Source organism: Buteo buteo, chromosome 22, assembly GCF_964188355.1.
Source record: "Buteo buteo chromosome 22, bButBut1.hap1.1, whole genome shotgun sequence".
Taxonomy (NCBI): Eukaryota; Metazoa; Chordata; class Aves; order Accipitriformes; family Accipitridae; genus Buteo; species Buteo buteo.
Genome location: NC_134192.1, coordinates 8,229,910 through 8,256,054, shown reverse-complemented (window position 1 = coordinate 8,256,054; position 26,145 = coordinate 8,229,910). Strand labels below are relative to the sequence as shown.

General features: G+C 40.0%; 1 protein-coding gene across 1 annotated transcript in view; it reads right to left on the bottom strand.

Annotated features, from left to right (window-relative positions):
• IL1RAPL2 (interleukin 1 receptor accessory protein like 2) overlaps positions 1-26,145 on the bottom strand; it is a 399,383-nt gene that overhangs the window by 95,547 nt on the left and 277,691 nt on the right. The window contains exon 6 of the mRNA XM_075053719.1: positions 17,350-17,424. Coding sequence (XP_074909820.1) covers positions 17,350-17,424 — 75 coding nt within the window. The remainder of the gene's footprint in view (positions 1-17,349; positions 17,425-26,145) is intronic.

The window sequence follows — 26,145 nt, the reverse complement described above, 5'->3', positions numbered from 1 at the left end:
AGATAAAAGGAGGCCCTTGTGCCCACAATCACTGCAGTGATTCAGGTGCTTGGTTGGGCAGAGCAGGCACCCAGGGTGCCAAGTGGCTGTGCAAGTCCTCACCTTTTCCTCTGCGAGGAAGATCCACAACTCAGTAACTTCTCTTCTCCAAAAGTGGCAAGCAAAGAAGGAAAAAACGATGTTCAAAGAACACTGAAACAAACAGAAGCTTGTTTAAGTGAGCTGCTTCTGCTCCTAGGAGCTGCCCTTCCCCTGCCCTCTTGCAGTATGACGAAACGAAATGCTCCATAATGCAGAAGCTCTGAAAAGCAGGCCAGAAACAGTCTGAGATGAACAGTTTGAATATCACAGTGGTAAAAAGATACATCGGTTTCAGGCCTTCAGTTTGGTGCAGTTAAAAGTAATGTCCACAGTGTTCATTGGGCTCAAGCAACAAATATGAACATCCAAAGCAATGAACCCAACCTGCCACATGTGCCAGTAAGACTTGCTCGTGCACAGGCCCAGCTTTCTCTTTCAGGCCACTGAACAGTAGTTTTCTTCTGTTTGCTTTGATCATCTCCTGTGGGTGATTGGAACTGCAATGTTGGAAATCCCAAGCATAGGAAAAGGTTTTAAGCATAAACCCCAAGTCCCCAAAGCCAAGTCCTTTGATACCAGAAACTATACCTACCACTTCCTGCAGTCTGGCTCACTCACTAGTAAAAGACAAATGCAAAATGAGTTAAATCACCCAAATTCCACTGGCTCAAATGTTGAAAAGTTTCCAGCCATACCTACATGTTTCATGATTTCCTTATATTCCTTAAGGGGTCATAAACATTTAAAGGATCTGAGGATAGAAACCAAAAAAGCTTCACTTGGACCTATTGGACTGGTGCCAGAGGAGGGCCACAAAAACAATCAGAGGGCTGGAACACCTCTCCTATGAGGAAAGGCTGAGGGAGTTGGGGTTGTTCAGCCTGGAGAAGAGAAGGTTCTGGGAAGACCTTATTGCGGCCTTTCAGTACATAAAGGGCGCTTATAAGAAAGATGGGGACAAGCTTTTCAGTATGGCCTGTAGCAAAAGGACAAGGGGTAATGGTTTTAAACTAAAAGAGGGTAGATTTAGACCAGATATAAGGAAGAAATTTTTTACAATGAGGGTGGTGAAACACTGGCACAGGTTGCCCAGAGAGGTGGTAGATGCCCCATCCCTGGAAACATTCAAGGTAAGTTGGACAGGGCTCTGAGCAATCTGATCTAGTTGAAGGTGTCACTGCTTATTGCAGGGGGGTTGGACTAGATGACCTTTAAAGGTCCCTTCCAACCCGAACTATTCTATGATTCTATGATTTTGGGCACTACAGATGATTACATCTCTCCGACCACACACACTGATATATGCTAACAGCAAAGATCAGAAGCATACTTAAGAAGCAGACAAATGAAAGCCATTTTAATAATTTGATTATGGAATTTAAATTAATGGCAATTAAATGGTCTACAGAAAATAGGAAGAGGGAAGATGATGTACTCTGCCAAATTCATCAACATCTTGGGATTTTACCACGAGTCTCAATCTTTTTAAAATCTCCAGCTTCTTAAATCATAACACAATGGATACTGAATCAGGAAGGGTCTTAAGAGATCAGTTCATCCATCCCTAGCTCCTTAGGCTGGTCAGCTATGAGTAAGCTAGCAACACCCAGCTCCATTCTTCTACTGCCACTCTGAGTAAATGATTATACAGTCTGTTCTCTACCATGTGGATAGTGAGATGTGGGATGACCTGTGAAGCCAACAATCCGTTAACATAGGCACTGTGGGATATACTGTGGGAAATGGAGAAGCTGGATAGTATTTTTGAAAGTGCAGTTCTAATGATGTACTTACAGGTAGAGTGCAATCTGCAGTTACAAGAAACAAAAGGCAAAAAACCCCTTGAGTCTGATATGTACGTCAGTCTTGTGATTTATAGATATCCAATTCATGACTTCTGAAAGCTGATAAGCTTGTGTATCCTAAAAAGCAGTGTGCACAGCCACACAATATTCTATAGGATTAACCATGCTACTAAACCCAGCAATTACAAACCAGTTTATTGCATTCAGTTCAGAGGTAGAGCGATAGCAGAGCATACGTTGCAAACGGAGCTCTTGGTCTTGTTCCACCCTACGTTAGATAAGTTCAGTAAGTTCTGGAAGTACTGCAGCATGTTGTGAATGATGGATGAAATGAAAAATCTCTGCTCAGTGCACAGCTAGTAGCCAACTCCCTTCTGTGCTGCATCACTTGCTTTCAAGGTACTTAATATGCAACTTTGGTGAGAGACATTCAGAAAATCCCAGTGAGCCCAGATGTCTCAAAAATAAAAATAGAACATTGCAATTTTGTCCCAGGGCTTCAGTTGTTTTTATTCAATTTTAATTTTATTTTTGCCTATCTCTATCCAGTGACCTCCCTTGTCATGGTGCATTACGGACTCAAAACATAAACATCTACCACTGCTGGTTGCTCAGTTACAGAAGAGGTTTAAGGGTCTGGTTGCTTCATCTCTCACTAAGCAGACAGAGTTTGCACTGTATGAATACTTCTTTTAGAAAATGTAATTTAAGAATTAATAAGCGGTGAATAATCGGCTCCATCACATTTTTTAATCAGGGGCTGCAGAATCCCATTGTTTTCTTAGCACTTTGGGTAGTTCAATTTCTATAAAACATAAATCAAACCACAAACAGTTTGGATTGGCTTCCACTGATCTGACATACCATCAAATACAATCTGCTGGGCAGAATTACCATGAAGGATGAAAGATTTGGGAATTGTATCTTGTTAACAAGCAGCACAGGTTTGCTTACAAAAATTTACAGCAAAGTTTAAGTCACAGCTTCACTTTTGCTGGGATAGAGGTTTGCTTCTCCCTGGCTATATTATTATGCTGTTTCAGGTTATTGGATTGGGTAGATGGTCAGCTGCTTTACTGCTGCTGAAAGGTTAAAATTGCAAAAATCTTGCTATTTTATTGCTTTGTCTCTCTAGTCCCTCACTCCTGCCTGCTTGCTGGTATCATCAATTTATTATTACATGTAATAACTGCATAGCAGACAATATATTACTTACTACATGCAGAGGTCAGAAGAAGTTGCTTTATTCTTGTCTAAGTACAATGGCCTCTAGTTGTAACCCCATTAGGAATGTTTAATAAGAAAAGCAATAAAACAGTTTAATAACTGAATCCACTTCTACTGCATCTCTATAGTTAGTAGTGGGGCACGGAAGGAAGAAAAAAGAATTAGCTCTATCACCACTATTTCTCCCACTAGGCTGTTTCCTTCAAAGGAGAAGGCAGGATATTATTTAGAGATTACATAGTGTAATAGTTTTATTTACTCCTTTATTGGCACCGTAAGGCACAGCAATAAGCCTTTATACACAGAATTTATTACTAGATCTGGAATTTCAATCTAAAGATACAAAATTTTCCTGAGGAAGAACAGTGAGTGCACTGTCTTAACTGTTGCCCATATGCCAGGCTCCCTTCAAAGCCCATAGGCAAACAGCGCAAGGCACATATGTAGTACACTGGGAATGTGTGATGCAAGGTTTGCATGCATCAGTTGTCCAGGCTCCTTTTAGCTGACAAGGTGGTGCTGACTGCCAGGTGTCAGGAAGGTGTTTCTGTTTCTCTCACCAGCATCCAAGCTCACTAAAAAGGTTTGGGCACTTTTCTGGAGCCATCATTAAAGTGCCATCCACCATGGGAATGCCCTGGGTGCTACACTGATCCATCACTATTTACCATTCAGCCAATGTGGCATTTTAGTAACACCCAGCTCTAAAAATGTGTTTATTTTTATGTACATATCAAAGCCCTGACTGCTTTATTTGCTTGGAAAGGAGGGCGGAACTGTTCCAGCAGACTTTCTATTTTCCACCAATTCCCTCAAGAAGGATATTAAGGGTAGAGAACAGAGTGGGTAATTCCCATCTCTGCGTGGAAAATGAGTCAGACTAGTTATGCAATAGAGATTTTCACTGATTAAGAAGGATGCTATATTCAGGTAGACAACTGGCCAGAAACAGATGCTATTTGTGGGCATAACTGAGCATTAGCAAATTGGCTGTTTATTAAAACAGGTGTTCGTGGGGACTCACGTGTCCGACACGGCAGATGTGGCATTCTGGTGAGAGATCACGTTAGAGAACATCGGTTTACTTCGCAGTTAACACTTACGCTTCAACTGAGTTGATGCAGTAACTAAATTAGATTCAACAGAGTCAGCATCGTCTTTGAAAAATGGTGATTTTAATCAGAGATATAGCTAGCAAGAAAATACAAGTTTTTACTCACACCAGCTGTTCTGTTGCCCACTTTTGATCTCATAATCACTCATTATTGTCTGGTCAAAAAAACTACTGTTTAAAAAAGTTTCTCTGGCTTCCATTAAAGCAACAACAACAACAAAACCACCAAGCAACAGTCCCCCCCAGCCCCGCCTTCCAGAATTCCCAAAGAACTAGACAAAATATACCCTATTCATTCCATCAAAAACAGGAACACAAGGAGAGCAATGGCTTCACAGTCTGAAATTTAGCTAGTGTCAGAGCAGGAACACTACATTGTCACTATGAGACCATGCATCCTTTCCTACAGGAGACATCACGCTTATTGATACTTGAGTGCTAGGTCTCTTTAAAGGTTTCAGCATTTTGATGACATTGGCAGCAGGCTAGGTTGATCAGATATTCTGAGTTTAAATTATGTTCTGACAATTGTTTTCTATTCTGAGTCAAAATGAAAAAAATCTTCAACTTCCAGCGACAAGAAGATGCTATGCCCTTTTCCTGACCTGTTTGTGTGCCAAATTAGTAAAAAAACCCCACAAACCAAAAACAAAAAAACAACCAAACAAAAAAACCCCCACCAAACTTCATTTTGGAAGTTTACATCATTGTATTATTTATTTAATTATTTAAAAGACATGCCACAGAGGCAGTAGTGTATCATACCATGCCAAACATACCAGGTCGTGTCATTTTTTGATACAACAAAAGACAATTATTCTACATTTTTTATAAACATTAATGATGGGTGCTTCTTCACACAACCAAACACACCTCCTATAGACAGAAGTACCGTTGGCTTGTTTTATAACAGAACACCATGAACTAGACTGGGCCTGGCTATCTCAGTGTTGTTTTAGCATCACTGTTCATAATTTAGACCCTCAGCTACAACCATTTGTCACTTTATCTTTGCTGTGCCAAAAGTCAACATACACCAAACTTCTCGTAACAGACCTCCCTAAACATTTAAAGTGATGTTTCTGAATATGATGCACTTTTGAGATGGTTATGTAGGATCACAGTATCTCAATTCAAGAATACTAATTGCCACAGAAATTTCCCAAAGCTCTCTCAATCAAGAGATCTTTGTAATTTTATTTAAAGTGGTCTTATAAACAAGATGAATGGAGACTCTGAAGGGGATTTCGGTGCTGAGACTGTAAGGTAAATAACTGGAACAGGAAACAAGACAATGATATATAACCATATTTACAAGTTAGTTATAGAGGAGCCTTACATCACACAGGAAAAAATGAATCTGCAAGGTCATTTTTGCAGAAACATTGGTAAAACACCTCACTACACAGTTGGCACAGAATATTGTATAAGACAGGTGTGAACCAAGGACCTCATACAAAATTAGCACACAAAACAAGATGCTTGCAAATTCGCAGGAAGGACTTACTGGTGTCTCTTCTTAAAAAAGCTATTCTAAAATAATCTAACACAACCATGCCTATTATGATACACTACACGTTGTAATTCGCCTGTGGATTTCCTGTTTTTTGGTTTGGTTTTTTGTTGTTTTTTTTTTTTACAGGCAAACCTACAGCTTATAACCCCTGCTTGCTGAAAATTTAGGTGTTTGAAATCACAAGTTTGTTTAAGAGTCTTCTGGCTGAAGAGGCATTTCATAAAAGAGAGGTCAGGCTGTGAAGCGATGTGCTGGACTGTGAAAAGCTGAGGTTTGAAATCCTGAAACTGAGTAGCATGCTTGCCTGCATCTGAATAAGTGCTCAAATGCAACAGATCCCTTCTCAGAGGCAATGTGCCCACAGTGTGAATAACAATTTGCTATCTCCACACCACTCGCTTTGCCAGATGATATTTAGAAAAGCTAAACCTCAATCCTAAATAAAAGCGCTTGGTCAATGATCCTTAGTAAAGCAGATTTCTTATTGCATACAGTGCAGTCTCTACAACTTAAGTTTCCAGAGTGAAGCATGAAAGGCAGATGAATTCAGATAAAATTAAACCACAAATATCCACTGCACTTAAAAATGAAACCTTCTGCTTACTCTATATGCATTCACTTCACTGGGGCAAATGCTCAAATGTTCCAGCAAAGCAGTTTTCTGCCTGCAATGTTTATTAATATCAACCATTTGAATGATAGGCTGCAGAATATTATCTATAAATTTGATTTCATATTCGTCAATGCAGATCAGGAAATCATTAAAAAGAGTTAACAGTAATGTAATCAGGAAACAGAGAGCTTGATTTGATCAGCCTGCCCAATCAAAGCAGCTTTACTTTTCAAATCCTGCTTATTCAGGGCTTAGCAACAAACTATTCAAAATAGCGTGTCAAGTCCAGAAGAATTTAGAGAACATATCCAAGAAAAGATTCCCATGGACAATCTTTCCCTTCATAAAAAGAGACAAAATTTACAGAATACATTATTTGATATTATTTACTCTGGTCACTGTCTTGGTTTCAGCTGGGATAGAGTTAATTTTCTTTCTAGTAGCTGGTATAGCATCATGTTTTGGGTTCAGTACCAGAAGAATGTTGGTAACACACTGATGTTTTCAGTTGTTGCTAAGTAGTGTTTAGACTAAGTCAAGGATTTTTCAGCTTCTCATGCCCAGCCAGCAAGAAGGCTGGAGGGGCACAAGAAGTTGGGAGGGGACACAGCCAGGACAGCTGACCCCAACTGGCCCAAGGGGTATTCCATACCATGTGATGTCATGTCCAGTATATCAACTGGGGGGAGTTGACCTGGGGGGATTGCTGCTTGGGAACTAACTGGGCATCAGTCAGCGAGTGGTGAGCAATTGCATTGTGCATCACTTGTTTTGTATATTCCAATTCTTTTACTATTATTATTGTCATTTTATTATTATTGTTATCATGGTTATTTTCTTCCTTTCTGTCGTATTAAACTGTCTTTATCTCAACCCATGAGTTTTACTTTTCCTTTCCCCAATTCTCTCCCCCATCCCACTGGGTGGGGGGGAAGTGAGGGAGCAGCTGCGTGGTGCTTAGTTACTGGCTGGTGTTAAACCACGACAGTCACTAGCAGTGAAAAAGCACACTTAATACACCAGTTGTTTTAAAAAAAAATAAAAATTACTGCATCTTAAGCATTTAAATTCTCAACTCAAACCACCAAGCCTGATTAGAGAAATGTGGAAAACGCTTTGAGTTTGCAAAGAATTATGTAACACTTGACCAGTAGGGCATGTAGCACCATTCCCAAACTTCAGCACTGAGATTATAGCAGTGGCATATGCAGTCCCCTTACATCACTGCTAGATACAAACTGAAATTTACTTATGCCTTTTAATTAATGTGGCATGCAAGACCATCACTGAAATTTGTATTTGAGCTAAATAAAGCATGCTTAAAGAATTAAGTGTATAATCCTACGCTTCTCTGAGCTGAAGTAACTACACACCTGACTGTGCACCAAAGAAATCTCGGTGTATGTTTTCATGACTAATCATACTCATTTGTTCATAGGACTAGGGCCAAGCATGTTAAAATTAATAAGCTTCCCATATAGTATAAGCAGACAACAAAAACATAGTATTAGGAAGTTACAGTCATAATTTACTGTGAGGCTGGTTTGTTAAACTAAAAACATGTGGTAGAAGACAGTGGGCCTCTGCTGCCTTTCCACAGATTACTGCTTTCTATGTTTTTATTTTCCAGCTGATTAAGGTACTGAGAAGTCATGTGACATCTGTCTTCAGTAGGTAATAAAGGTATCTCCTCATTTCAAGAGAAATCTTACTTTGACTGTCTTTCCTTTGGTCTTCATTGGACTGAAATGTCTAACATGAGTACAGTAAATGAACCTAGTTTTAATGGTCAAAGTTCAATTACCTAATACAAGCTATTTGTTTCTGTAGGATAGAGACAAACGCAAGGGTATCGAGGATGAAGTTAAGAGCAACATTCATCAAACATGGATTAAATGAAGCAAAGATTTGGTGAGTAGAATTCCATCTCATTTCTTTTGAAGGACTATGACAGCTTTGATTTTCACAGCCTCTAAGATCATGACATTACGATACTGAAATTTTAAGAAATAAAAATTATACCATCATTCTTCATTTTCTACACTGTTGCCTTTGGAACAGATTACAAAGTACAATTCTCTGTTATTTTTCAGTGAAGAAGGAAAAATCATGAGAACAGTTAGTCTAGATTTTAATGTTCACTGCCCACTGAACAGCAGCACTGTGATGCATGACCCTGACCTTTTGCAGCCCAGTATATTTTGACTGTTTGCCCACTCGGCTCCATCCCTACATTTTAGTGAGGCCGTAAACAAGAGATGTGGAATGGCATGCCCAGCAAATCACAGAATGCTGAAAAGGTCAAAATAGTAGTGCCGAATGTTTCTACTCTGTAATTTACAGAATATATGAGGCATTCAGGCATTCACAGCCTAATAACTCATTCATGTGACAAACACTGTAGAGAGAATGTAAAATGGCAGAACATGAATTCCTTCCAGTGACAATGTTTCTAACAAGCACGGAAAATGGTGCAAACTTTGCCCTGTGGTTCTCTTTTCTGGAACATTAATATTGCCTGACTTTCAATGCACAATAGTATATGTCTGTGGACTGTGCAGTCAAATGTCTCTGTGTTTGCAATAATGCTCGGAACCCAAAAGGTAAGGTCCTTGAGGAAAAAATCCTGGTCAAAGCCTTTCTTATCTGTACTCCTCCCACTTCTCAGAGCACTTCCCCAATACCAGGTGATTTTATTGTCACAACATTCCTGGAAACTAGAAAAGTACTATCCTCACTTTAAAACAGGACATAGAGTCCGGGCCAAGGTCAGGAGATCTATGGCAGAACAAAAAAATGCACAGCTCTTACCAACAGTCCTAATCCCCTGCTCTCCACTAAGACCATCTTTTCTATTTTCTGTCCCGTGGGCTGAACATTTTTGCAGAAACAAACTTGTGCCTATTTCTCAGATGCAAGTCAAACACAGTAAATCTAGAAACCAAAGAGATCCTTTAGCCAAGTTCAGCATAGCTGTGTATCTGTGGCTGTTGAAGTGATGGTTGTATTTGTTAATGATCGCTTAGTCCTACTGAAGTGCTGAAGATGCATGATCTGGACACCCCTCACACAACGGTCACCACTTTCAGAGAAAGTTTTACTGGTGCAAGATGATTTGAGGCATTCCTCAATCATCATAAGTTAGGTAATGCCCTTGGATGAATGCCATTGAACAACTGTAAGCCAGGATATACTGGAGTGTTTCTTCTTTACTACTTTCTTGTAATAAAAAGAACACAACAGATTCATCTAAAGTGTTGCTGTTTCAAACCTAACTGCAAGGGCATCTATCTGACATCAACTAATCATTTTTTTCTATAAAGACAGTGTCATTTTGTCCTTAGAGTATATATAAAATTGATCTAATGACCACTGAAATCAACGTAAGCAATAAATAGTTTATAGAAGTACCAAAGAAAAATTTGGAAAGTGCCAAATCTTCCTTTCTGACATATCTGTGCCAATCCTATGGATTTTGATGGATGTAAAAACCATGGATCAGTAGCCAGAATTTGGCCGTATCTTTCCAAGTCCATTAAAACAAAAGAAAGAAGTGTGTCAATAAACTGTTCTCTGCTTCACAGATGTAAATCTGGATTAACCATACAAAAGTCAAAACAACTGTGGATTTATACCAGCTGAACAACAGATCCCAGCCTCAAGTCTCTGAAGTACAGCATTTCACCATTATCCCTGAGAGAAGTAGGGATATTAACAACGTACCAAATTAGCATCAAAGCATTAGCGGTAATACACTTAGGGTATTTAGGGAACTACTTCTAAACCTAAATGTCAGACAATTTGTCTCTAATATTCCCTGCAGATTAGTACAAAATGATTGTAATGGATGCAAATCCTGCCTCCTCTCATACAGGCACGTATGGCTGAAATAGCTGCAGAGCTGTATCCCCTGTGCTGCAGAGGAAGGCAGGTCCTAAAGAATATACCCCCCGGTTTCTCTTCATTTCCTAGTGAAAATTGCTCCTTCATGTATTTCTGCATAGGAACATGAAGCTTTTGGTATTACAGTCTGCACTGCTGGGAGGAAATGATTTTCCAGCACCAGGTCTGGAGTCATTTACACAGCGAGCCTGTAACCTCTTGAAGGGAAGGGAATAGTGTATGAGGTTTGGTCTCCCATGGGAAGGAAGGGGATCTCTCAGCTTATCTGTGGGAGGAGGTGGGTGCAGTGGACAGCCCTGGAAGGCTGGAAGAAGGTGTGGAGGAGACAACAGTTAGGGTACCAGCTTGCTACTCCAGACAGCAACAGTGCATAGGGGACAGGCTGTAAGACGGAGGTGCAGCGTGGGGAGAACTGGGATGGAGGGGATCAAATTTTTGCTGGTGTTGGCATGGAGGGGACACTAACCATGTCTTCTCTGCCTTTAGTCCCACCTCCCTCTCTGCTCTGTCATTCAGTGCACACAGATCTAGATCCCTGGTATGGGGGTAGAAGTTATTCCACCCAGACAGAATAAGGCAGTAGGATACGCTACAATTTGGAGCAAGACTGTCACCCATTCCACACTCAGATCTTGCACAAGGAAAGATCAACTCAGTCTCTACGGACAACTTTTGGTCTCCTCTCTGTAGGGTACAATTTAACCACTTGGATGGGGCATCAGAAGCCACTACTCCACTTAAAGTACTATGACTTTTAATAATATTTACAGACTATTCTGATAGGAAAAGGGGTTGTATCTTGAAAAGTTGGATTCAACAGAAAAAAAAAGGTATTGCTGATTGTTATTGTATTTCCCAACCAGAAGAAATACAGTGTACATATAGGTAATATCATCTCCTATCAAGGCTGTTCTTTATAAGGCTCTGGTTTCATATGCTTATGATTTTGTACTGATTGATCTGTTAGGTGAAATCAAAGCTGAGATATTATTTAATTATCTTAATTAGAGCTTTTTAATTTTGGAAAACAGGAAGGGGGAGGGATCTACATCAAAAATGTCAGGCATTCCCACAGAATGGGTGAAGAGAATGGGGAAAAAAGATATTTCCTTCCTTCCATCCCCCTTCTTTTCACCCTAAGAGAAGGGACATCCAATCTGATGGCAAACAGTCTCTATACAAGACATCCCCAGGAAAATCCTCCAGAGTCTAATCAGGCTATAAGCTTTCAGAAGAGTCAGTCTGAACATGTTCTGTGGTGACTCAGGCATCACCTGTGGAAGCCCAGCACAATTCCATGCCCACATCTCCACATCTCGCTCCCACTGGGCTCTGAAAACTCCTTGCAAATGTGTATTTGGGCTGCCACCACTTTTCATACAGAGTGACAAGAGAATCTCAACAGAAAAGGCAGGGAGGAAAAAAAAAAATTAAAAAAAATCTGCAGCCCTGTCTCCTCCTTGCCCTCTACGCTTTAGTTTTATCCTCTTCAGACATCCTTTCTTGGTCTCAGCTTCATCTTTCTCCCAATTCAGCCTCTTTGCTCACTCAGGGCCCATTTGGGTCAGGTCACTTCTGATTCTTCAAGGTTTGTCTCTTCTGTGCTGCCCCAGCTGAGCAGAGGGAGCACAAGCAGCATAGGGAGAGGGCTACTGACCTCAGAGAGGTGTAAAGCTCTGGATTTGGCCCAGCTCACAGAAACCCAGATCTCCATCTGAGAGGCCCTGCTAAGCCCTAGGCTGGAGAATGCCTGGTGGAAGCTAAGGGAAAGAAAGGCAGAGGGGTAGCATGTAGCTACCAACTTCTAAGAGACCTGTTTTTCATATATACCTCCTACATTCCTGAGTAGTCATCATATGTGATCATTTAATCAAACAGCAAATCAAAGGCACACACACAACACTCAGAGGCCTGACCACAGCAGAGTATCAGTGCTCTTTTCATACTGCAAACACACTAATGAGAATTCCTTCCTAAGTTTGCTTTCAAATCACTTGCTCTGTTTGAACTACTTTACAGTTCAAAATTTCTGTAGTGTTTTTTGTACAAGATTGCCACTCTATTCAACTAAAATGTACATCAAATACCTGTATCTTTAAATATGAAGAAAGCATGATTTAATCAGCAAATCAGTAATGACAGACACTGCTGGATTGTCTTGAATAGACAGACTTGGTATGAAATGGACGTCTCTGAAAGATCTTGCAGATTTTTTTTTTTTAATCTTTATTACTTATTTTTAAGATGAAAACTGAGGCCTCAGTGAAAATTAAGACTGTGGACAGTGAATGTAGTATCTTAAAAATGTCAGTAAATGCATGGATTTTCACTTCCCAAATAACTCCTTCCAGCCAGTGCTTCAAACAAAAAGGACATTTTTTTTTAAACTATTTTTATTTTATTCCCATACCTGTCAGCAGATGTAACTTTGTATATTCCCTTGCACTTGTTTTACAGTAGCTCTATTGATCTGCTTAATAACTAGTCCCAAGGAATTGGACTGTTAAATCTTCTAGAAACAAAATCTTTCTGAACAGGTCAGCTATTAGGAAAAATGAGAATCCTCATAAACTATGTGTTTTCTTTCCTCAGCATCTTCAGAAGCAGAGAAACTACCATGACAAAAGTGAGTTAAACCCCTTGACATTTTCCCTGTTCAGTAAATGAATTAACATAGATGTTTCCTGTTTTGTTTTCTAAGACTCCTGCTACATTTCTTAAGTAAATGCCTGAAAACAAAACCAGTACACAGTTGAAAAGCAATGATATATTCAATTAATATAGACACAAACATGCAAACACTCATTCCAGTCTCAACTAACTCCTTCATAAGGAAAAAGCTAACTTAACATTGCAGTCACTGTAATACATGGTACAGAATTAACAGACAGACTTAGCTTCTATTTTGGTACTGTATTCTTAGCTTTTTTGATACTCTGTGGAACACACAAGCGTAAAATAGCAGCCATGGTGCAAGCTAGATGACTCTTGGAGCTGCTTATACATAGACTAGCTAGACAGAGCTCCTACAAGATCCTTACAGATCCTTGTCCAGCCAAGAATCAGCAGAGCACAACCGTGCATCCTTTCTTCTGCAAATGCTTATGTCCCTGCTGTGCTGCTTTTACACCAGCTGAGAGCTGGCAGTGCAATAACTCACAGCTACCTATGTATCAGTCAGATTTTGGCTCCTTGGTGCTACCAGAATTGTTCAAAGGAGCTAGTTCAGAGAAGAAACGTACTCTGTAATCATGTAATCAAAACACAAAGGATTGGTTATCTTTCTTTCCATGTTCTCAAAGCACTAAGAGTGAACAAAGTTAGCTGGAGAAGAATTTAAAAAGTAAATTAAGAAATCAGCAGAGTGATGTACCAACATGTCATCTTAACAGTTAACAGCACAGCATGTTCCACTTACTGTCAAAACAGCTGTATGTGAAAATAGATAACAGATCTTTAAAACTTACTGCACCACAGCCTCAAGACTTCTGACTGAGGTTTTGATCTTTACTTTTCTAAATCACATAAGTAACACTACATAAGTAGTTCTCTAACCTCAGGGATTTGGTATGAACAATCCATATACATGCTTAGGTTTATATGGTCAATGAAAGCAACAGCAAGTTCCTGCTCTAAACAAAGGGGTCTTTGAACAACTACTTTGAATCACAGCAGCATAAGCTTTAATAAATTCACATTCAGAGCTTTACATGGGAGATAGTCACATTTTACAAACAGAGTTTGTAGGAGTATAGAGTTATGGCACAAAATTCTTCAAATGCAATCTTAAGGGCCTTCTGCTAGAGCCACACCATCTCCTAGGCAGAAGACCTATATGTATTTTGGCTCACCGTTACAAATTTGATTTTAACGTCATGAAGATAAATCAGGGATATCTTTTTTCAGAAAGAACAAGATATTATCAGATTAATGTCATATATTTGCAAAAACATATACTATATAGTACAAATAAACATTATTTGTAAAAACCAAGATTTAATAAGATTAAATGTGCTGCATACTAGGCAATCAAGAGCTATTACTACATTGACCCCACCGCAAAGAGCTAGAAAACAAAATTTTTTTAGTTTTGTTTTTATGACAAGGAAGCAGCAAATGAACAATGAAAAAAAAATCTGTCATTATTTTCTAGGTCGGCCCGGAGATAAAGTGATTATCTGACCTGGTAAAGCATCTGAGACAATGAAATTGTTTTGGACTATTTCTCTAGTCCTCTGGGATGCTCTTTTGTCCTCCTGTCAACCCTCCTCTCTTTGGCTCTGTTTCTCCAGCACAAGCAAATATGGAAAACAAGAAAGAAGCTAATTCCAGTTTCTGCTTCTCTCTAACCTTGACGGGGTTGGTTTTGAAGTCTGTCACATTCCAAAGGAAAACAGAAAAAGCAAAAAGTATATTCATGCTCCTTAAGAAGAACAAGGCAGGCTCTGGACCATGTTTGAAGCCTGAAGGAACTCTTTTATCCACTGTCAATAAGAATTGTGCATACCTATTTTCATTTGAACCTTCTTATAAAAGCTGAAAGCCAAAAGGTGAACACTGAAGTCTGCAACCAGGTCAAATAAGCTGCTAAATAGTTAGGCCACTGCCTAGAGTTCTAGGAAGATTTTGCATTGCATTGTGCTAACCATTAAGGATAAAGACAGTAAATAATTATTAATCTCCTCTGCTTATAGAGCAAAGACAGCTATTTCTTTAAAGATTAGTTTTTCAATAGAAATCTAAAATAATCTCTGCAAAACAAGTAGATGGATTAAACTCCATTTCTTTTGTAGTATAGTGGCACGTTCATACTTGCACAACCACTGGAAAAAGCAGGCATATTGGGTGATTTGACTCCATGGGCTAAAAGCCCTGTAAAACACAGAAACTTTGCTTTGATTTCTAATAAAATACTGAAGAATGTCACTTGTTAAAAACTCCTAGGAGCTTAACAAGATTTCAGAAAAGTATTCCAGCAGATGACCTTACATACAACTTTCTCCTCCGTTACTTTGCTGCAATCAAATCATTCACTTTCCTGCAAAGCTCTAGTACATCGTGAGGGTCTGGCACCATACTGCAGGGGTCAGCACAGCCTCCCAGCCCAAAGCTGCAGGTGGCCTCCACAAGATGAAGGTGCTCCCTGAGAATTTTCTGGCTCTATCTATTTGCCATTTAAAATCAAGAGGGAAATCAATGAACTTCATTGTATGTTAAAGAAATAAGTTCAGGTTCTTTCATAAGCATTAATCTCTTACATACAATATGAATATGGTTTAGTGGCAATAAACAAACCCATTAACATATCAGAAAAAAAGCACCATATGTAAATTCCCTGATCTTAGGGGACAACTAATGGATTACATTCCAGCATATAAAGATGCAAGATTTATATTTCCCTCTAGAGATATTCCAAAATCCTATTACTGAGCCATATCTCCAAGGAGAGGAGGGGGTTTGTTTGCTTTCATTTTTTTTTAATCAAACCTCTTTTTAATCAGTCAGAACAAAATGTTTTCATGCAGAAAAAAGAAGAAATTCAGTGCAAAACCAAGAGTCCTGATGGAACAGGGAAAATTGGAAGAGAAAATGAAGATGGAATAAAAATGCAGGAAACAAAGATGTGTACTCTGTGAGTGCCTTTATTACACAGATGTATGCAGGGACAGTTTGCTCCCAAAGGAAATCATTAGAAAGTTGACTTTTAAGAAGCTGGACCAGGAGAATGAATTCAGCTTTTTCGGCTGATCCAAACTTCGACGACTGTGTTTTGCTGTTAATTCTGGTGTGCCTTTGACTATGGCTTCGGACCCATTTTGTGTTTTCCTCTTTTAGGGCCAATTTTTGCTCAGCTACAGACATGTGAATCCTGTGGTGGGGAACCTGAGTATGCACATACGCTCCTGTGTGCAGAGCACTGGCTGCTTCCTGGATCTACCGCTGTCTTCCCTGTGCAAGCCCTCACAGACTCCTGAGGCAATTCAGGTATACGAGAGAAAGCTAATCTTTAAGATTAGCTAAGGTCTCAAATAATTCATATTCTCACCACAATTCAACAACCACATTCAAGAATTTAAGCCCCATTTTTAAATACTTCATAGCATCCTAAATGCTTCACTGAAGTTGTTAGGCACCTGGTTTAAGAACAAGGATGTGCCTTTGTACTCAGCTCAAGTAGGACCCTGTAGAGTTTCACAAAAACAAACAAACAGCTCTACCACAATGTTATCAGCCCACTTAAAATGTTTCTTTCTGACCCTGCTTGCCTTTAAAGTCAACTCCACCACTGAATCCTAGCCAGCTTTGGTATGAAAGAAGAAGAGAGTCAAACTCAAGAAGGAAAGTGCCACAGCTTCAGCACAGGGTGAATAATCCACATCTACAACACATCTCTTGTGATTTAAGCTCATGGTGCTACAGTCCTCAACAGCAACTCCAATTCTACCTCTCAAAATTGGAGATCTATTTGCAAGTCACTGAAAAAAACCCTCTGGAACTTCAAAGCCAAGCAGTTCTTTCAGCACCAATATGCCCCACAGTTCCCCAAAGTTAGCAGAACTCTCTAACAGTAGAGTTTCTCAACATGAGAGAAAATATAGGCTCCCAGCAGAGATTTGGAGATGTGCATTCACAGAAGAATATATAACAGGAGTGAGAAAAGCATACAAGCATTTTAGTCAAAAGCCCTTTCTGATAAGCATTCAGAACAACCTGAAAATGCACTGTTTTACATTAACTTTTAAAGGAATCAGCACTTCCTTTATGAGAGTATTTGTCTTAGGGTGAACATCAACTGATCAATACAGCACCAATGTAGACATATATTACTCTATCAATCATATATTAAAAAGAGCATCAGTGCTTTATATTTAATACCCAATGTAACCAATTAGTACTGCCATCCCCTGATGCTATACAAGTTCATTCTTTGAAATTGCCATGGCAGTAAATTCTACAGTTATAAATGAGAAGCTGCAAATTGATCTGCATGTAATAACAGTACCACTAAACCTTTCTTACCACTTTCAATTTTTCCCATCTGCTACCAGAGTGGAAGTTTAGGATCTATTATTCCCAGAAGGGGACTTACCCAGCTGGACATCTATAACAGTTGGCTGGTTCTCCATGGGGAACAATGGCTTTGGAGGTTTGTCTGTGAGTAAAGCTAGAAAAGAAAATGAAAAAATGTAATGGAAAAATTGAGACCAATGACTGCAAAAGAAAAGCTCTGTCATGTAAGCAATCAAATGTTTGTACACTTGATGACATGTAAACATGTATTACGTAATATGGCTATTACACTGCCAATGTGTTACTGCTTTCCTAGTGGCTGTGGTGGCCCACTGGTTCAACAGAAATGAACTATTTCAGGAATTACATTTTTAATATAAAGCAGCAAAACAAACTCCATTTCTCAATTTTAATCTACATATAATAACTAGATCAAGCATTTTAGATCCTCACCTTGCAAAGTTAACACAATTAATTTGAAATGTCAACCAAATCTATTTCAGTGTGACCATTCCCAACATATCTTTATGCCTGCTCAAACAGTATTTAGATGCTCAAAGAAAACTTGCACATAATTTTGTCTGATGAACCCCAGCAGCTTCACATCTAGCTTACACTCCCACCCAACCAGGTGGGGCACCTGGACCCTCTCTCAAAGCCCGAGTGGGGACCCTGCCTTCTGCTATACAGAAGTATCTCCATCTGAGAGCAGGAAAAACAATATCCCAGCCTGGTCCTAGCAGGTGACTGCTCCAGCCATGAGGACAGACAGTCACAGATAATACTACTACTGAAAATCACAGCTACAGACGCAGGCTTTGTGACCCCGTTTGAGAGCTTAGTGCCAGACAGTGCAAACAGGTTTTGTAAGTTGGGTCTAGCTTGAAATAAATGACTGAGTATTCCTGGAGATGGGGAGAACTGTTTTTAATCAAATACAGCATCTTGTACCACATGAAATTAAACATTTCAAAATCACTTCAAAACTTTTCCAGTTAAAATTCATCACCTGAAATTATTTGATCTGAGTTTGTAAAATGGATTTGCATTTTTCAATAAAAGAGTAAGGCAAAATTGCCCTGATCTCCTCAGAAGCCTCAGAACTTACTGATTCGATAGGAAACAAGCCTACCCAGACGTTTGGTAGCTCAAGCTGGAAGTTGCCCGTGGCTGGGGCAGCAGGTCTCCATGAACCAAGCGGAGGAAGCTCAAGCTCTGCAAGCTCCTAGCCTACGCTCCCAACTCAGCCTGAGCCATTGGCATGCTGGGAGGACATCTCTCCATCAGTCTGCTTCAGCACGAGTCAATAGCTCAATACACCTTCCCTAGGACTTTAAAGCAAGCTAGCTGAGTGTCTGAAGCAGAGGTGCAACAGTCATACATTTCACTAATGTGGCTCTGATAACCAGCTATCAGATGACAGCTGCATGAAATTGGAGATAGCTGAATTATTCTGCTACAAAAAAAAAAAAAATTGTCAGCCTACAAAACATTTTCACATCCACATCTACAGAAAATTACAAACTGTATTAAAGAAATACCTGTTTGATTTTGCTTTACAGTTGACACTATTTTTTAAACTCCTTAACAATTGTCAGCACAATCTGCTTCCCCAGTTCCATTTAAATGAAAATGGGGTTTCTTCCACTGATGCTACAGCCATGCTTTGTTTATCACAAAATAGGCATTTCAGTAACAAGTCAGCAGCCAACATTTCAGATCAAAATCATGTGTGTTTGTAAGAAGAACTCCTTGTACAGTTTACCTACAAGGACAACACAGGAATCTCCAAAGTGATTTAAACAGTGTGTTATTAAGACTAAAACCACAAGCAGGGCTCAGAATGAAAGATAAATGGGAAATTCTGTTAATGAGAATTCAGCAGTTCAAAAATGCTCATCCAATGCAAAGTCACAAGATTGACCCAGAAGCAACATCAAGGCTACCTGTACAATTGCATTATGTGGGATTAGCCTGTGAGTAGAAAATTTCTAGCAGAAACAAATAATTAATTTGCTGTGCTAATGCACCTCAGTCAACTGAATGTCATTAGAGAATAAGACAAAAGTACTGCCAAACCTACACGCGTACGGTCTAACTACTTGCTTTTTAAGGAATTTCAATCCTAACCAAAGCTGAAAACTTGTAAGTAGGAGTTCTGGGCATCAGACCCAAGGGACTTTGGAGCACATTGCACTGATCATTTTTTAAGCAACATATGCTTTTAAACTGCTAAAAGTTTTTGTGGTGCTCTTTCTCATAAAATCCCATTGCATCCAGGGGAAGATGGATAACTGTTTCTCCAGCTTCTCCACAAATCCCACCCCAATTCAAGCAGTAAGTTTCTCCAGTGAAGGTCACACCTGCTTCGAGCAAAGCTCATTCCCAACACTCCAGGAAAAACGTACATTCTCCAGGAAGTCCCAATATGCTGATAGTCAGAACATTTGGTAAGAGGGAACATGAGAGTAAGACTACATTTTCAATACTGACATTCTTCTGTTCAACATGTGCAAGAGCTCTGCTTTTCTTATACTCTAGTTCCTCACATGAAAACCCCCTGTCAATAAATAATAAGTTAGCAAGAAGCAAGAGCCACTAGACTAGAGTTACATTAGTTGAGCTGTAACCCATTGCTAGCTATAAGAAGGACCTCTTCATAGGTATTGCTTGCCATTTTCTCTCAACTCATCACAGAAAATTAGAGGTAGTGTTGTCTAGCCCTGGCATCTGCTGAGGGGAAACCTCATCACTAGTGTCACAACCTGACAACATTGCTTTTCTGCAGTTTTGGGTTTGGTTTCTTTATTGGTTTTTATACTGTCTAGGCAGACTTCCTCAGAACACCTGCAGGAAGGAGAGAGGAAAAGGAAGTACTACAAAGGAATTAAAAATTTAACAATGTTCTTAACTGCCTCTGTGCAACTGAGGTCAGTAACTTCTTAAAAGAATGAGCCAAAAATCTCTAGAAAGTGCATTTTGGCCTAGGAAGTGCACAACTCAGACTTCTTAGGAAGACAACACGTTGGCCTTTATCTAAACGCAAGAGTACCCCAGAATGCTCAGCACAGAGAGAAGAGAACGGCCTACTGCCAGACACACGCAGCTATTTGCTGCAGCTTCCACACAGGCCTGCTACAAAACATGCTGGAGGGAGTAGAAAGGTCACAGTGGCTGCAAATGGGTTTGGGGATTTAAGCCCAGTACTAACAGAATCAAGCCCTTTGTCCAGACTAGGTCAGAACAAGAAAGCCTCTCGCTGACCCTTTACAGGACTCCTTCAGGAGACATTATGATGTGTTTAAAGCTCAGCACACACACAAGACCTCATAAGTAAAAGCTAAAAATAGGGAAAGGGACCAGCTTGAGAATGCAATTCTAAACAACTTGATATACCAGGTAAATTTTGTTTTGGGTGGAAATTTGATGGGGGGTGGATGTGGGTGGAGGAAAAAGCCCAAACTTCCCAAAACCTTGCATCCCAGTTGAGCATGGTCCCATGGTACTTTATGAAGTGCCTCAACAGAGTTTCACTTTCTGGTATACTACCAACACTTTTTTCGTAGTTTTTCAGGGTTTTGTTGCTACCTTTAGGCTTTTCTTATATTATTATTTTTCATCTCTGGTACTAAATTGTACTCTGCATGTATTGTAGGACATGGAGAAAACTTGCTAGGGTAGCTGCATCCATACAGTGCCAGCATGCTCAGGCTTTCCTTGCTTAATGTTCTTTTCATATCTCATTCCTACTTGCAACCCTTGCAAGCCAATCTGACCGCGGCTTCCCCTTGTTTCCCTTAGCTTTATTTGCAGTCTTCAGATGTTTTCCAAATGTGCTCCTGCATGTCACATTTTAAATGGTTATATTTTGCCATATTGTTCTTGGAGAGTAATCATTATAATGAACTGGCAGCCTGTCAGAGCTCTTTACGTAGGAACTGAAATGGCCCAAAGGGATTTTGAGTCTAGAAGGCAATTAACTGCTGGCTCTTCAATGTCATATGTGTTTACAGAAAACAAAAGCCATTCTTATTTTAGAGGTCAGACATCAGATCACGTATTCACCTTATGAAATTCACTTTTGGTCCTTCTTAAACAGTAAGGCAGTACACGATATTCTCAGCTATGAGGGATTCTAATCTTTCATGATCACTTTACTTGACCAAAGTCCATAGACAACCTTTATTCAAATGCCCATTCCTCTAAGTGAAGTTTCTTTAATTCTCGAACAGTTTTATAGATACGTGCCACTGATTTCCAGCCTTGCTAGAAGGGGAAGCAGAACAAAAAGTTAAAGACATGTTGATACAGTAACAGCATTAACAAAGCTACCAGTATTATGCATTCTCATCGAGCTCTTACTTCACCTCCCACAAAACCACTTTAAATTAAAACAACTAAATGCACTGCAAACACTCTTCCTATTATTAAAGATACAGCAGTACTTCTGCAAAGAAATATGAATATACCTCATTAACTGTCACAGGAAGAGCTGGGATACAGCTATCTACTTTTTTTTTTTCCCCCCCAACCCCCTTGGAACATGCCATACCCCTGGGCTGCTCTGAGCAGCAATACTTACATGGTGAAGCTACCAGAACAGGGATGATATTAGCTCCCCAAAGCAACAATTCCTGCTATCACACAGATAGGCCTACCTTTGCAAGATACTAGGTCTGACAATGCAGAACACTAAGGGGTTTCTTTGACTTTACTTGCTGTTCTAGGATTTCATCCCATGAACAGGCTGGGACAGCTTTGGCTGCATTTGTTTATGCAAGTTATCAGCTGATACAGTACACTAATGAATTAAGACTGAGAGGAGGGCTCACACAGGGCTTCTATGCTTTATCCCAGGGTAACACCAAGCTACTTGGGGCATCACCTGAAGTCACAGGTGCTAGATGATAAGCTGGAAAGACATTTCTTTACCCAGAGGCACCTAGCAATGCATGTGCCTCCCGTAAGAGCCTGGTGGACATGGCCAGAGGCTGTTTAGCAGCCAGACTGCTAGAAGACTGCCTCAAGTGCTGTTTCCTCCTGTGCTTATATTCACCCCATTAGAAATTAATACACAAACTTTAAAACAATAGTCAAGTTGCTGTGATTTCAACAACACTTGTCATGGTTTTTTCCATAAGAGATTTAAAGGTGCAGTGTTATACAAATCAATACACTGATCTGACCCTCTGCAACTGTTCATCCAGGTGTATTTTCTTTCCCAGAACACATGACACTTTTATTCCCTCTTTTTCACAGGCACAAGGAATATGCTGTCCCAGGAGAAGTGCCTCAGAAAATTAGAAAAGAGACCTGCAAAAGATTTGGCCTCTTCAATTAGTTACACAGTGATCTTTAGCAGACAAGGGAGAGCATGACTTGCTGCACAGGGCAATGTCTAGCTACCTGCAGGACCAACTGAAGAAGAAAACAACCTTGGAGTAGCTCCTGCCTCTAAGTGCTAATGCAACGTAAGAGCCTAGAGACTCATTTTTTCCCACCACAGCCTTACTGTTTCAAAAATCTCTCTTTCCATATTCAAACATATACCTGACATACTAATGAGTTCTCTTGAAAAAGCACAAAGCAGTTGAAAATGAACAGCCTTACGATATCATTACTTAGGGATAAGCAATGATAACCAGCTAGAAAAACTACCAGGCATCCCAGTAAGCACCTATTGCTTCACAGTTTGTTATTTGACACAGCTCCCTACACTATTTCCTACCTTCCCTCTGCAGCAGCCTCACAGTACTGTCCCCACCCCAGTCAGACTTCTTTTGCAGCAACCACAGCAAGAGACAGACAGCCGAAGCCATTACTACGATGAACACAAGTCTCTTACTGCAATTTTTGAGTGGCTCAGCTAAACACAACTTCTGAATTTAATGCAGAGCACCTTCCCCCTGTGCCATGCAAAGGCATGTTCTAAGCCTACACGTATCACCTGTGCTCCAAGGACCTGCATTGCTGCCAGTGTGCATCCAGTCAGCACCAGCATCATGCACTGAAATCCAGCTGCTTATGATCTGAAGGGCCTCTCTCTTGTGACTCAGCACAGCTGGACTGTTTTCCAGACCAGACAACTCTTCTACATGAGATGAAGGCAGAAGGCTAAAAATGTTAACTCACATGTGGCTAAGAACTGGTCAAATGCTGGGGAAGGGTTTTCTTCTTCTTCCTCAGCGTAGATAATGACTTTTCCTCTTCCTGTGATAAGCACCCAGAGTACATTTGCTGTTCTGTAATTTTGCTATTGATGTACCTCCCGGACATTTGTTCATGTAATTTGCAATGATGAAAGGAAAAATTAGCCAAATATGAAGTAGAATGCAGGGAATCTAACAAAATTGTTTCAAATCTTCTATGAGACAATTACATGCCAACCTACTTCCTTCAATCAAAGGATCTGGCATTTTCCCACTATTAATTAACACAGAGCCTCTAGTATCATTCAATCAAGAATCTGGCTAACCTTTTGACAGGAGCACCAATCTGTTTGAATAGCATCCTCTGGGGCAAATAACAGCATGCCAAATCCTTAATCTGAAACCATCTCACACCCAAAGTTAAGATTTTGTTCACTCCTAGTTCAAATACACTTGCTTCCAGGCATGGCTTAGATCTACTTTGGCATCTAAAAATCTTGGCAGTGACATTGCAACTTTCACACCATAGATGAAGATGGAACTAACTGTGTGCACTAAACACTAAATCAGTATGTTAACCAGAGGGCACATGTTGCTTAGAGAAGCCCAGCATTACACCTTTTAAAAAATACGTACCTAACTACATTTGGCTCATCTGAAATCCCAGCCTGTGCCAATAGATTTCTCAATGGCTGACAGTAAAATGCTTCAGGCCTGACCTGCTACTGCTTTGTCTTTCATGTTGCTGCTTACACCTAAGCAAATGTGTGAGCCAATTTTGCAGATGTAAATGTAAATGTGACAGCTATAGTCTTGGCTGCCAGGGACTGAACTGTGCTCTTGTAGAGTTAAAAGCTTGTCTAAAGAGCCAAGAGTTCCCACCTGGACTTGTAATAAGTATACTTTGTGGACTGAGCCTCTAACATACACTCACCGGCAAGTCCTGCTACCAGATCACAATGATTGCTTTTCATTTTCTTGGCACAGCAGTAAATTACCACACAAGGTGAAAAGCAGTGGAAAACTACATACAGCAATTCATTCATAAAAATGCAGTTTCGTGAGGCTGTGGTATGGGGACACTGTTCCCTGATTAGCTGTATTGTAGTGCGTTCTACCAGTCAGTCAAAACAGACTTTTTCAGCGTTCAGGTATTGTGCTGCCTTTCCTTCACCACAGTATCAAGCTGACAAAATGATTGCACCTTCATCCATCATTTGCTGTAACAGAAATAAAGCCATTGCAACAAAATCTTGTCAAAGGATAAATGTCTCCACCTTTGAAAATAAACACTGAACACTTATTCTCAATAAACTCAAACTCGATAAACTCAGAACTTGTGTGGAAGCCAGGAGTCATTAACCAGTGACAACGAGTGTTTCTCTATTTATTACTATTCGAGCAGGAAATGCATCTTTTGGGACAATGGGGTGAAATGATATAGCAACTGCATGCCTCTGCCACCATCACCATGAATATCACTTTTTGAAAACTCTACCTAGGATCAAGAGTGCCTTAATATGCTGTTTAGTCTGCCTCTGTGGGACAATTTTCTGCAAGAAGGAGTTTAGCATTTTTATATTAGCAGTAAATAATTGGAATTCATCACATGAATTCTTTTTATGACATAGAAGGACAACACAATCACAGTTTTAAGGAAGATGCTGTGTCCATGGTGAAATGCAGCTCACAAGGGAAATGAATTTTGAGGCACTCAAATGCTCTTGGATCATTACTGGTGGTTTTGATTCTAACCCATTAAGTCCTCAATGACTTGGAACAGACCCATGTTTGACAGGTCATACTACTGGCACCAAGAAGAAGCTGGCCATGACTGTGGCCCCCTTGACTTTGAGAGCAGTCAAAATCCCAAACAACTAGCTGTGTCTGTCCTTTTCTTGCCAGCTGCTCCAACAGCTTCTGCTGCAGGCATGACCTTGCAGCCCATGGTAACTGTTTAAAACTAGTAACAGAAGCTGGCAATTACAGGTATGAAATCATCTCTGAACAAGAAGTCTTTCTGCTGTTCTCACCTTCATCACACAGGATGCTATCAGAGTGCATGGAGATAGCCAAACTGCTTTAACTGCTTTGGACAGAAGAGCAGGAGCATCAGGTGCCAGATGAACTCTGCTGAATTCATGGTAATGTTAAGAAAAGTAGAAATGAACTAGATTTTGGGTTGGGGATCTTCTAGTTTTCAGATTTGTGCAGGACCTTCTTCCCCCTTCTTACAAGGCAATCAAGTCTTGTAGGGCTGTAGAAAATGAAATGGTGAGATTCAGGTGGGACTTATGGAACAGAATATGACTTGGGACTCTGGTGAAGTGAAATAGAAACAATAGCATAGCTTGCACATTACTGAAGCACAGATGGCAAAATCCCACAAGGTGCCCATCACAAAGTAATTACAACAGGGCTGAACACTTAACACTACTGCACTATACGTGTTAAATGCCAGTGGCAGCTGACTGTTGTCAGGCAGCTGACATCTCCTGATGTGAAACATTCAGTGACACTGATGGTATGGGTTACCGTCAGTGAAGTCACTAGAGCCATTGCAAGGTGGGTGCTGGAAAGTAGAAATCTGTGTTAGCAAGGGTCTCACTGTACTGATGCTATCAAGTTCCCTTACTCCTATGGTTGCCAACACACCTTTCTTTTCACTGCATTTCTAAATTTCATAGATTGGATTAGATTATGCATGATCATTTTATTCCTTTCCT